General features: G+C 39.3%; 1 protein-coding gene across 2 annotated transcripts in view; it reads right to left on the reverse strand.

The window, feature by feature from the left end:
- snap91a (synaptosome associated protein 91a) overlaps positions 1-13,856 on the reverse strand; it is a 48,717-nt gene that overhangs the window by 18,948 nt on the left and 15,913 nt on the right. For both annotated transcript variants that reach the window (XM_062422604.1, XM_062422603.1), the window contains exons 2-8: positions 9,649-9,791; positions 6,317-6,392; positions 4,979-5,081; positions 4,317-4,410; positions 3,769-3,880; positions 2,889-2,995; positions 2,739-2,780 (exon numbers count right to left, since the gene is read on the reverse strand). In XM_062422604.1, the coding sequence (XP_062278588.1) occupies positions 2,739-2,780; positions 2,889-2,995; positions 3,769-3,880; positions 4,317-4,410; positions 4,979-5,081; positions 6,317-6,392; positions 9,649-9,791 (677 nt within the window). The remainder of the gene's footprint in view (positions 1-2,738; positions 2,781-2,888; positions 2,996-3,768; positions 3,881-4,316; positions 4,411-4,978; positions 5,082-6,316; positions 6,393-9,648; positions 9,792-13,856) is intronic.

Consider the following 13,856-nt stretch of genomic DNA (forward strand, 5'->3'; position numbering starts at 1 on the left):
CTTCTCCCCTGCAATCACTCTGTTCACCTAAGTAACAGGTTAATACAATAAGTATAAACACAACCTGTGGAGGTGGTTTGTTGTTGTTAAGATTCCTAGAATGTTCATGTAAAATGGATTGAAGGAAAGTGGATATGCAATTTAAATAAAACACACTCAAATAACTAATTGAAGCAATTTGGGAAATCAGTTTATTTACTATCTTACAGAGAGTTATGGCGCTTTTCCACTACACCGTTCCAGCACGACTCGCCTCAACTCGCCTCGGTTCTTTTTGCATTTCCACTAGGAAAAGTACCTGGTACCTGTTACTTTTTTAGTACCTGCTCTGGTGAGGTTCCAAGCGAGCCAAGCCGGTACTAAAATGTGACGTCGACACACTGCTGGCCGCTGATTGGTAGTTGTCGCTGGAAGAGTCATGAGCCGTCCCACACAAGAATCAAACCCGGCATTTTTAAATACCGGCAGCAGCGTTACAACCATAGTTACATCCATACGGTTCAATTTCCTTGCTTTGTGTGTGACAAAAAGCCTCATACAACAGCAAGTACACCACTGCCTGTGAATGTCCTCCATTGTTTATGTGTTTTGTGTCGCGTATAAAACGAAGTCACAGCAGTTTCGCGGAGCCGTGCTATGACGACCCCGCCCACGTTGAGTAGGTACTTTTTTGTAATGGAAAAGGTCTGTTCTGGAACCGTGCCGAGGCGAAGCGAGCCGAGTCGAGGCGAGTCGTGCTGGAACTGTGTAGTGGAAAAGCGCCATTAGATAAGTAATTAAATGGCATTTGCTTTTGTTGGTCATCAGTTATCAGTCATTGCATTTTGAGCCAATCCTTCTGAACTCAGTGCTCGATTAATCTCAATCTCACCACTTGGAGGGGAGAAGGGTATGATTTTTGGAATAAAACATTTCTTCAGGGGAGATGGTCCAAAAATTAGCTCAAATGATCACAAGATATTAAAAAGTAGCCCAATTGGGCAGACAGTTCGGCAACACTACCTGCTTACAAGCAACGTAACTAATGGCCTGCTGGCGATATAGATTTATATTTAGCGTACAGATGCGAGAGTGGTATCGATCATGTAATCTGACTCTCTTAGAACTCTGTTAGTAAATTAGAGTATTTCAAAATGTTTTACTATTCTCTTAAGAAGACTAAGCATGTTTAATTCCATTTACCCTTCTGTTGTCCACAGCTAAAATTTGACCAGTTTTCAAATGTTTTTTTTAAATAAAAAATATGGATTTCTTTAATCTGTTTGACATAGAATAACAAGGATGGTTCCATACCACACCTTTCATAACTAAATTGTGGGTGTTTTATTCAAATTTATAGCATGTATTGTTTTGGTTCACTATTGTGCTTTCCAGCAGATATTTTGAAAATAACTGTTGACTGTTCTTTGTAAATAAAATTGTTTTGCTCATTTACTCAGAATATCCTGGATAATTTTATACATATACCAGTCTATGATAGACCAAATTAACTTATAATGTCTGCTTGTTTTACTCAAAAACAAGGTAGAACTTCATTTAAATGAAAAATTCAAAAAAAGTAGTGTAAAAAGTGTAAATCAATAGTCAAACCAGACCGGGTCAATTCTGACATGGAATGACAAAAATTGCAAGGTCAATGCAAAGACACTTTGTTACCACAAACCCAGTCTACTAATACACAAATACTAATAACAGTTGTCTTACAGTAGCAGGTTTGCAAGCCTACAAACCAACAAATCCTTTGACGTCTCAACAATTAAAGTGTCATACATTACACTATGTTGGATTTGGTATGGTGTGGATATGTATAAATAAGATATCATATTGGTAATGCTCCAGTAACTTATCAAGCTACTCAGACATCATAACATCATGCTCTTCATGCAGGTCATCCATACTGCAATGTCTGAAAGGATAACCTCGGCTGTAGAGTTTCCACAACAAGACTGAGAACTGATTCAGGAACCAACAGGAGAAATCTGTTTTCTCATCCTGGGAATCATTTATATTGTTTTGTTCAAAACTCAGCAATCCGAAAACTCAAAAATAATCTTTACAATGACTTTATCGCTGTCATGGAAACTCTGCTGTACAGTTCAAGGATAGCAATCCGCTTTTATACATTTGTTGAACTAAAACTATGTTTAGCTCAGAGTCTTAGCAGCGGAAGACAGCCGCCTGGTCAGCAGCATTGCTCAGCATATCCCAGCTTATACGATCATCTCGTCCAGTCACATCATCCCATATCATCAGAGCACCTGATGTCTGTCTGCTGGGTGTGCACTCGCTGTGCAATGTGCTTCAATTCAGTGCACTCAAAGGGAGTTCAAATGTAGACCTTCCCTATGCTGTTTGCTTCCAAATGCTAGCTCTGTGCACTACTCACTACTCACACTCTCAGCCTTAATGATCAATCTGCATCTCTGGAAGTAAAAAGAGAAGGAGTCATTGGCTGCATGGAGAATGGAGGTGGTAAGTTACAGCGCGATATGCCTCTTGTTTACAGCGAAGGAGCTGTGTAGCTGTTGTTGATTGTAATCAAAGGAGAGCAATCATGGTTAACACAGCAGAAGAAAAATAGGAGGTGGCTTTATACGTTCACACTACATGCAACAAGGTTAGAAAAAAAAAATCACTGACATGCTCTGGTAGTATATAGCTTTAAAATACGTCACGAATCAAATCAAAAACTTAAACAATAAATAAAGGAAAGACAAAACCTTGTCAAGCACTCTTACCTGAGTAAGTTCAGGAATGTCGTTTTTGTCTATTCCCACTTGCTGTAAAAAGAAAAAGAAAAAAAGACAGTTACATTTCTATCCAGCAGTTAACGAGCAAGAGTAAGGCCAGCTGTTAAGTAGCTACACAGGATGTGCACAGCAGGTTACCTCAGCAATTTTGAAGAATTCAGAAACACGGGTCATTCGTGTCAGGAATCTCTTGTATATCTCCAGCCCGTCTTTACACTGGCTTCTCTTCATCTGGAAAAACTTCTCTGAAACATAGGTAATGAAATGTATGTCAGTCTTCAACCACTGTTTGTTAAAGGATCTATAAACTATGAGTGAACTGATCCTACTAACAAGTAGGCTACTGATACAGCTAAATCCTCTGTGCCATAGAGCTTAATTGCTGTCCAAATATCAAAAACAAGTCATTGTACAGGGTGACATGTTCCTTCATTACAATAAGCATGAGAGCTGTGGTTAATTTTAGCTGATCCCACATACACAGCTCTGCAGCAGTAACCACTCACTAGCGCATCACATCTGTAGCTGAAAATAGTCCCCAAGGAATGCACTTTTGCTCCTGCTTGAGTAGCTTTTGTTAAGAACTATAGAGCTCAGCTTTTTTCAGAGAATAACAGGCTTTTAAAAAAAGAAAGGTACTATTCAAGATGCACCATCATGATATCAAGATGACGCTTTTATTGAATATGTGACAGTGTAGAGACAGACAGAAAACAAAGGGAAAGAGAGAGGCGTGACTGTGATCGAATAGGGACACTGTGACTAAATGGACACATTTGGGACCCATTTTTAAAGGTTTCTGCTTTCAGTTGGAACAAATGGGATTGAGATGAGTGCCAAAGACATGGTAGGGAGGGTGTAAAGTATTGAGAGACGGACTAACACATTGTTTTTTTTTAGATTAACTAACAATAAGAAAAAATGATAGAAATAATGTTAGACTTATCTTTTAGGAATTCTTAACTTGTATATATTTATTGTATCACTGATGCTGTGATAAAGTGTTTTTTTTCTGTACCTAGCAGATTGATGATGCCGTCATTGTAGCAGGCATACAACTTAATCAGATCTTTGAAGAGTAGGAGAAAGCAGGCATTTATCACTTGATTGTTCAGGTCCTTTGCATGTACCTGTTGACACAAATACAATAGATGGATGAAAGTCTGGTTGGGCTATTGAAGAACAGAAATTGACATAAAGTGTAAAATAGCACCAAGAAAAAGATGTCAGATGCTGGTGGATCTGATAAGTAAGAACATATTCAGACAATTATATAAATAAACTAAAGGATATACATATACTACACAGTAAGAGTTTTGAAATCAACACTATTGGTATCCATGTTTTGTTTCTCTTACATAAGACCACACATCAGTAAATTCAACCCTCTAATAACTGTTCTTCATGTGACGATGGCTGTGATTGACATGTCTTTGAATATGCTCCCACAACACTAAGCTTTGTTACACCCAGATGGCAGCTTTTTGTTCTCGACTGTGTTTATCCCTCAGCAAATTCAGTAACCTTGCAAAGTCACATTGCTCCCTATTAGTGAGAGTCACTCACTTCAAAATCCAGCAGTGCGTCAATCTGGCTCTGCAGGGTGGGCATTCCTTTCAGCAGCTTCTCTACTGACATGGTCCTCATCACTCCCTCAGCTCTAAGACGGAGAAGGAAAAGAAAGAAAGAGACATAGGAATGAGAGAATTAAGCAGCAGCATCCTGAAACCAGACATTAAACCCTCTTTAATAATTTGGGGACAGCCATGGTCTAGCAACCAATGTTATTAATCCAGCAGCTTGGACTAAAAGAGTCCCATATTCTGTCTGTCTGTCTGTTTACTAGAATACCAGTCTGCACTTGTCACGAACATAGTATCCACCAACATGTCTGATCTCTATTCTGTAGTTGAATGAGTTTATTTTTCAGTGCCAGCCAATATAGCCGGGGGACCTTTAGTGTGCCAGCAAAACAGAGCTGTCCACTCTCTGTGCATGAGTAATACCCCGCTCTATATTCATCTCTGCTCTCAGGCCACCTGTAACGATATGCACTTGGCCCACTGCCAGGCTGGAGGTAGCTGAGTTCATCCCACGCACCACCGGGGCCCCTGAGCGATGTGTCTTATTCCGAGGGCAAGTGCTGTAAGACAGGGACATTTCTGATCCCGACTAAGCTAACAAAGCATTGTTAATTTAGCACTGTCATGTGAAATGAGAAATTGTACCCTTTCTTGACTCGGCCGAAGTCGAAAGACATTTGTCTGTAGGCGAAGGCCTTCTCATTGAGATAGCGACTGTAGCGTCTGATAAATGTGGACATGTCGTAGCCTGAGGAAGACACACACACATGTTAATTAAACACACATTCTCCAATGTCAACTCAGTGCAAGCAGTGTCTTATGAGATTTACAAACAGACACACATACAAACACACATCAAAAAAAGTTACACCTGTGATATTATATTTTAATAAAATATTAGTTTTACATTTTGGGAAATCAAGTTAATAACTGTATTGTCAAAAAAAGAGTTGAGGAGATCATACCGTATCTGTACACTAAGTAGGAAGCTTCTACAGCCAGGAGGCCATTAGCTTACAGTAGCTTAGCATGAAGACCAGAGCCGAGGGAAGCAACTAGCGCGGCTTTGTACACAATAATCTGCCTACAAGCACCTCTAAAACACACTATTTAACATGTTATATTGTTTGTTGAATCTGTACACAAGCCAAAGTGTTTAAACAACAAAGATTGGGAAGAATGGTATCAATATTCATTTAACTACCTTGTCTGAATGATAAATATGAAGCTACTGCCACAGCACGAACTAGCTTAGCTTAGTTTAAAGACTGGAAACATGAGAAACAGCTAGCATGGCTAAGACCAAAGTTAAAATGAATAAAATGTTTTAGAGTTGCTGATAGTAAGATAGTAATTAAGTGAATTAGCACATTTCCCAAAATGCCAAACTATTCCTTTAATAATATGGAGGATCTTAACATGGGGTTGTGGTTCCTTCATTGTGGAATGACAAATTTCGGAGCACTGTGAGCCCATGCTTAGATTACTACAGTTTTGTTTGATGTAATCCTGATTGTAATCTAGTGTGGACTTGAAAATGTCTTAAAAATGTAGAATTTGGCTCTCTCAACTCAGCTCTAAATGCCCCTGACAACACGCTGTGAACCTAGTCTTTATCACCATGAGAGACCACATTAATTTCCATGGAGATGGGTTTAATTGAGGGGAGCAGGGATTAGTGAAGCTGCAACTGAAGGGTGAAAAGAGGAATGGTCAGGTCAGGTCTTGTTGTAACATTCACGCTTTTTGCTGTTACTGTACATACTTTAACTGCTTAAAAAAATCTGTTTAATTAATGAACAGAATTAAATTAAATTGACTAAATTAAAAATGTTACAGAGAGGGAAAGCACATAAATAAAGGGGTACACAATTAAGGAAATTACAGATGAGAGGATAGAAAGAAGCTCATGTCAGGAACCAGGCTTGAAAGTAATGCAGTGCTCATTTGGCCAACAGCAGATAGGAAAAAAACACCACCCACCGTGAGAGCCGGTTTTATCCAGGAAGTTGCTGAGGTTGAACAAGGTGTTTCTTGAGGCCAGGAACTGCAGGAATCTCTGTAAGACAGGATAAACACGGAGTCATTTATCTCATTCGACCAGGCACTCTGAAAAATGTTGATGAATTCATTTAATTTTGGCAAATGCAATTATATCCTTTGTTTCGATATTTGAGTTGACATTCCTAATTAAAACGTTGGCTGGAAAATAGCTTTAGAGAGGAGAAGAGGTTGTAAATGAAGGCAAGATATGGAAAAAACTATTCACATTTAAAACATGATGGTGAATGTAAGTGGACTGTCAAACATCTTTAGTGTACTGATATTGAGCAGATAGCACACATTAGCAAAACTGGGAAAATATTAGTTGCTATTAAGTGAGAAATTACCATACATTACAAATCGAAAGGTTCTCAGTAAACACAATTTATCTCTGCAATGACAGCATATTATATTTTCATGATATTTGTTCCTGCTGACAGTAACACAGCACAGACACTCTGTGACTGTTCACCCATGACTGCACATCCAAAGACAAACAAAATCATTTTTAAATTTGCAGATGACACTAAAGTCCTTGGTCAGATTGACAGCAGCGACAAAACTTTACTTGGAAGTTGGTCATTTGATTAACTATGGAGATCCCCCAGCATTGAGTCTCTATACACCAAAAGTATGGGTCATCCTCCACACTCCCTTCACCTGCCAGAACAGTAAATACAACCTGACATATCACAGACAAGGAAGTCTCAACAGCAAAGGCTTCTTCCTGTCTGCAATAGCACTATTTACCACAGACATTCAGGATGAAGTAAGATACTCCAAGCCCCCAACCCATCTGAACTCATAATACTTCCCCCGACCCCTTATACAAACTGAACACTGAATAATGACCCACAAGCTAAGGTAAAAATACCTTTCTATTTTTGTATTTTCTATTTATTTTAACACTGCTTTACTCAAGTGTGACCTAGATGTGTGTCTCTTTTTTCTTTTTACCTATTAGTTTCGGGGGGTAAAAACAGATATATAAGGAAAGGAAAGCTTGTTTGATGTTCACAGCCATCTCTAAGGAGCCGTTCAACGCTTCCAGTAGCCTACAAGAAATCTGTAAAACTGCCTGCAGCAGAGAATTGAATTAATAAAAAAGGTGTGATGATATCCTGCTCTGTTTCTTCAGTGATTACAAAAAAACAGCGTTAAAGGAGCAATGCTTCAGCCTCCATGAGTGGGAAGGTGTGAATACAAATTAGATACATGGAGAATACCAGGAAATGGAGCACAATAAAGATAAATAGGCTCCCTCAAATGAGAGAAAAAGCTGACTCCAGTGACACATGTACATGCTACACATTTCCTCCTCTCCTTCCTTTCTTCTCTCTCTGTGCTAAACCAACATTGTACTCTCTATCATCATCAGGGACACTACAACAGCAAAGCTCTGGCTCTCACATACATTGATGTCGCTGTTCCCTCAAGCATTTGTGCTCATTTCATATTGATAATAGAACAAACATGGAAAAGATATTATTCAAAGACAAACTGAGCTTATCAGTGAAATGTGTGCATGTGTGAAGGGTCAGACATGGCAACACTATTATTATTAGTTTATTATACAGTATTATATAGTTATTATACAGTATTTTCATTCTCCATCTATCAAGTACTTCTGCACACTTTTCCTTGTCTTTCTTGCTTTTCTGCCTCCGTTCTGTATTTCTGTGGTAAGCTTGGTCAACTTGAATGTCAGCATCTGTTTATCTCCCTAAGTTATCCCTTGTTCCCCATTCAGAGCTTTGGCCTTTCTTCAGCTGTCAGGACATAAATTGGGTCAGGAGGTCAGGTGACAGACTGAAAGTACAATAGCTAACCATAACTGCTGTTGAGCTAAAGCTAAAGGGGAATTTTAAAGGGCGCCGTTCAGTGCCTGACATCCATCCACAGCCAATAAGTTCAAATCCAGTTTTCCCTTTTATCTTCTCTTAAAGTAGCTTTATATCTGCATTAGTTGGTTTTATGGCCACTTAAGGCCTGTGCAGCAAAAAGCATTACTTTTTAAAGTCGGTAAGATGAATCATAGACGGTATATAAAGATGGATGTTATGTCTCCACTTCCTTCGAAAGTGACCCAAACTAGAATGGAAAAGATCAGATTTGATTTCCACTATCTACTATTTGAAAACTATCACATGACTCAGCGGTTTCTCTCATCTTTGCTTTGCATTTTAGCGCCAGGCATCAATTTTACATTCAGTTCACTCTCACTGCTCTCAGCATTTTTCCCCTAACACAGCAGGTATCCGTCTTTAGCATAAAAGTGATAATATACCCATTGTACTTTACTTTATCACCTTTCCTGCACTAAAATACAAACAAAAAAAGCTAGAAACTAGCTAGGTTGGTAAACATAGCAGAGCATGTAGCAGCAATAGCCAGACATTTTTCTCAGGAGATTGTGGAGACCAAAGCTGAGGTAAATGGAGAGAAAGTACTGAACTTACATTAATCAGTTGGCTTGAAACATGACTCCAAATGAATACTAATATTGTTTCATGTCTGCTGGATGTATACAGAATATTGGCAACTACGCGGAAAACATATTTTCCACACAGGCAACGTTCACACTGCAAGCTTTTGCACTGATAAGTGCAGCTTTAATGTTTAATGTTATTTTTTCATAGATTGAGGTATTCAACCCAAAGATGTGTTTTGTGCATGCAACATCCGATCAAATAGTAATACTCTATGTCTACAGTCTTGTGCATCATTTTATACACATTTACCAAAAAATCAACCTGATATAAATGTAAAATAAAGATGTCTGGGTTTCAACAATGTTTGGCTTGAGTTTGTAAAAATAAAACTGACATATTGATGGGTGGGCTTGAAGAGGTTAACATATGAATTCAAAGGGTTCAAGTCATCAGGAATTACTTTTGTGTTTTTGTATAACAGAAGCATGTTCAAAATGTAACTGCAGTATGATTGTGCTGATTTAGTTATTTCCACCCTTTTAGACGAAAGACATGGCTGAATAAACAGAGATCCAAACAGCAGTCATATCCATGACAGGTAATCTGCGCACCCAATATGGTGTGTTTTTGAGCTGGTATTTATGTGTCTACCTTTTGTCTTGTACTTTTAAAAGTTGACCAAGCACTAATGCCCTTGTCCAGCACTGACCTTCTTTAAATGTGACAACTTTCCAGGACAACCAGCTGTCTTTACTGGGGGCCATAATTTCAGTATGGTAGTCAGTAGAGGAACTTGGATAGAGATGAAAAAATGGATGTGTACAATAGTTATAACCTCACCTCGTTGCCATGCACCATGAGGTGGTGTGTGGTGATCAGGGCTTTGTAGACCACCACCCAGCTGGCATTGCCAGCCCTCTCCATCAGCGTGTCAGCCATCTGGGGAACGTTTACATTGGTATCCTGGGTGGCCTGGATCAGGTCTGGGAAGCAAGAGAAGAAGACGCACAGGAGGTCAAATGATGGATATTAGCAGGGGAGAGATTCAGAGCAGGTACAGCTTGTGCTGAAAACTTTTTGTCCAAGTAATGATGGCATGAACAACTGCAGGGATTGTGAGAGAGAACAGATGGGTTAGTAAACAACCAGGAGGGTGCTAGAATAAATACGATGCAGTGGTACTGAGTCCAGATTTTGCTGCATTTCACAGCCACACTCTCTTGCATTCTAATGTTCACTTTAATTCACCATATTCTTCCCCTCAGCAGTATTTTCTCAACATAACCAAAGCATCTGCAGATGGAATGAGATATTTTCACTTGCTTTCAATGTTAATCTACTTATTTTAAGACTTTCCCAGCAAAGTATTCCCTCTCATTTCATTATTTTGTTACCTGAATAAAGAAAAGCACCAGCTACGGTTAAGGAACCAGTGCAGCAATTTAGCAACCATTGACACTGAACGGGTTTCTGTGCCAGTAGTCCACAGGCTGTTAGTCTGGACTGGTTGCTGTGCTGATAGTAGTTTGTTTTATTGGTACAGAATGGGTTCCTGGAGTTTATTGCCACACCTCTTGTAGACCACTAACCCAACATTTTTGGCAGACCTTTGTAGACCACTGACCCAACATTTTTGGCAGACCTTTGTAGACCACTGACCCAACATTTTTGGCGGACCTTTGTAGACCACTAACCAGATTTTTTACCATCATGTCGGGCAATTTTACTGTTTTAACCTAAACCGTGATCTTTCCCTTGCAAAGTAATTGAGGGATTGGCATATGACATGCAAGCAAAAACATTTTGAAACTATTTGAATTTGATCATGTGATCTTGTGCAATCAATGAAAGTGTGCATGCTTAATAATTCTGTACCAACAATTGCCATTATATTGACACAGAGGAATCCATACCAAAAGCTACTTCCATTAAGAAAATTATTTCAGGATCAAACCATATTATAATTACCACTTCACTGAAAGGTTATGTTTCAGTCCAGTTTCAGGTTCCAGTGTCTGTCTAAAAGTGTTCAAGTGTACTTTGTCAAACAAATGCCAATTTAGGAAGTAGCAGACTTTACAGTTTTATCTACTGAATTGATTCAGGAAGCTGCCATTTTACATCTTCATGAAATGTATTTAGATAAGTGATTCACATTATGCCACCACTGCCGAGTGTGAGTCACACTGGCTGCTGCTTTGTTCGATTTTGCAGCCAGCCATTAATACCAGCAGAGGCAGAGGCAGAAACAGAGTGGAATATTCCACAGCAGAGACAGACAAAGAGAAACTGACACAGAAGACAGGATTGTAATGAGAATCAGACATTCAGCCATATAGATGAGTGGTGAGCAAATACACCAGAGGCCGGTGTGTTGGTCAATTTACCCATTTAGCAATGAGAGCCCAGGTAATACCAAAATAATCAATTTTTCATTTGTACATTAGCGATTCCAGTAATCCACTTTGATGATTAAACCTATTCAACGGTATGCATGTATTGTTGTGTAATGAATGTATAATATTGAATAATGAATACTGCATTGTGGAGCAGCGGTTAGCACTGTCGCCTCGCAGCAAGAGAGTTATGGGTTTGAACCCACCGGCTGGCTGGGGCCTTTCTTTGCATGGGATATTTTTGGGTACTCTGGCTTCCTCCCACAGACCAACAACATGCAGGTAACTGATGATTCTGGAATGTGAGTCTTAATGGTTGTCTGTCTTTGTATATATTGTATGTTAGCCCTGTGATTGACTGGTGACCTGTCTAGGATATTTCCCTGCCTCCCGCCCAACGTCAGCTGAGATTGGCTCAAACTCCCCCACGACTCTGGTGCACTTATAATTCACTTCATGGAAAAAACTTTCCAAATATCAGTGACAGTACTACAGTATGTGCATTTTGAGTCACAACATTTAATTTAAAGCTGCAATTATCAATATATTTGTATTAACAATGGATCAAATGACTATGTGCAATGTAAGCTTGGTTGCTCATAGTGATGAAACCACAACTCTGACAAAGTTAGAGGCCAGCTGGTGAACACAGTGGACCATTTAACAGCTTAAGAGCTAATAAAACTTAAAGGAAAGTGAATATAGGACTTATTAATTAGTCAAGGAAAGAAAGGTTTATCAAGCACAGAAACATAACTCTAAATAAGTGCTTGTATTTCTGAATATATAAATAAGCAATAGTATGCTAACATATTGGCCAACTTTATAGTTGATAAAATGTCAATGATGCATGTTGCAAGGTACTAAAGCTGGCAATGCTGCTTTAATTTAAAAATGCACATACACATACAACATACAAGCTATATTGTGAAAACCACTAAGACACCAAAACAACCTTGAAACTTGAATAATGGTAAGTACTACAATTCATAGTTTATACTTAAGTGTTACCAATCTTAGTGTGTCCATGTAATGTGTATTTATTCATATAACACTTGACGACCAAGAGAACAATCTACATAAAGCTTAAGACATCTTACAAACACTCAGAAAATTAAAGCAATCTCAAACTATGCTTCCTTCCTCCTGTTTTCCAGCATCTATCAGATAACAGTAACAGGAAATCCATTCACTGGATTCAGCTGTCCTTTATGGCAAACCTCCAGGCACATATTCAGAGACAGTGTGAGGAATGAGATGAGTGGATGTGCGCACACAGTGATGGACAGAGGGGAAGAGAAAACATGACCGGCGTCATTTTAAAAGGTTTGATTCAGCAGAACGGGGCGTGTGCAGAGCAACTGCTACTGAGACCTGTGATTCATTAATATTGTCATATCCAAGTGTGTTCATTCACTGCCAGCAGACAGGGAGGCAGCTGAGAGATGTCTATTGAATTTTCCTTCATGGTGTGCAATATAGACTAAATTCCACCTCCAACTCTCAACTCCTCCAGGCCACATGTTGAAGTGTCCAAATTGCTCCTGATGGTTGTGACGCTGGTGCATGAGTACGTGTGTGAGAAAGCATCAGGAACATTGTACTGTAAATGTACGGTGTTGGATTTGGATTTCAAAAAAGAGCTGCATTGTTCCTGAGTAAGTGGGCAGCTTGCATGGCAGCCTTTGCGATGTGTGCGTGAATGGGTGAATGTTGGCATGTGCTTTAGAGCGCTTTGAGTGGCTTTCAGACTAGAAAAACGCTATAGTATAGTATAAGTGCAGTCCATTTACCATTTTCTATTGCTATGAATAAATCAAGTCAAATATACCATGGTACTGTAGGAGTGGCTGGAAAAGCAAAGGGATGAATAATGATGGAAAAAAGCGTTCAAGGTCACTTTGCTTTTGAGAGTCGTGCTACAAGTCAGTTAGCTCTTCTGTTTCTGCTATCACGCTTTCATCATGCAGCACTGATTGCTGTACACGTCCTCTAGAGTAGTAAAGCAGAAAATGCACACACACACACATACACACACACACAGAAGGATAATCCCTACAGGGCTGATGAGTCAGCAGCCTACATCATCCTTTGCTTTTCATCGTTCTGTCTCTATCTCAGTCTGCTGGATGGTCTGTCTCACTCACTGTCTGTCTTTCTTTCATTGAGGTTAGTGCTCCCACCAAACTGGGAGGCAAAATGCACATACTATCATCTAATATCTGTATAAACAGGTGATGCAAACCTACAGTGAATACAGTACTTGTCAATCAAACAGTGGTTCCATACCTTAACGTCTCTTTTCTTTGTTTGTTCAGCTATAGTGGCAATCGCCGCTCACACAAAATACATATAAACTTTTGATGAACTGACTACAGAATTAATATTTATTTTAAAATGTGTTGCATAATGTCTTGGGAATTTTTTTTTTTTCATATGCAGTTGAATAACATCCTAATCCTGTAGAAACAGAGAGATAGAGACATGAGCAGTACAGCCTCCATTCTGATTGAGATGCTGAACAAAAATTCAGCAGGAGCTCCTGACTCACTGTCTCCCCCCCCCCCCCCCCCCCCCCCCCCCCACCTTCCTTCTCAATTATTCATGTGTGTGTGTAAAGAAAAGATACAGAGAGAGAGAGAGGGCTCGATA

Source organism: Scomber scombrus, chromosome 7 (assembly GCF_963691925.1).
Source record: "Scomber scombrus chromosome 7, fScoSco1.1, whole genome shotgun sequence".
Taxonomy (NCBI): domain Eukaryota; kingdom Metazoa; phylum Chordata; class Actinopteri; order Scombriformes; family Scombridae; genus Scomber; species Scomber scombrus.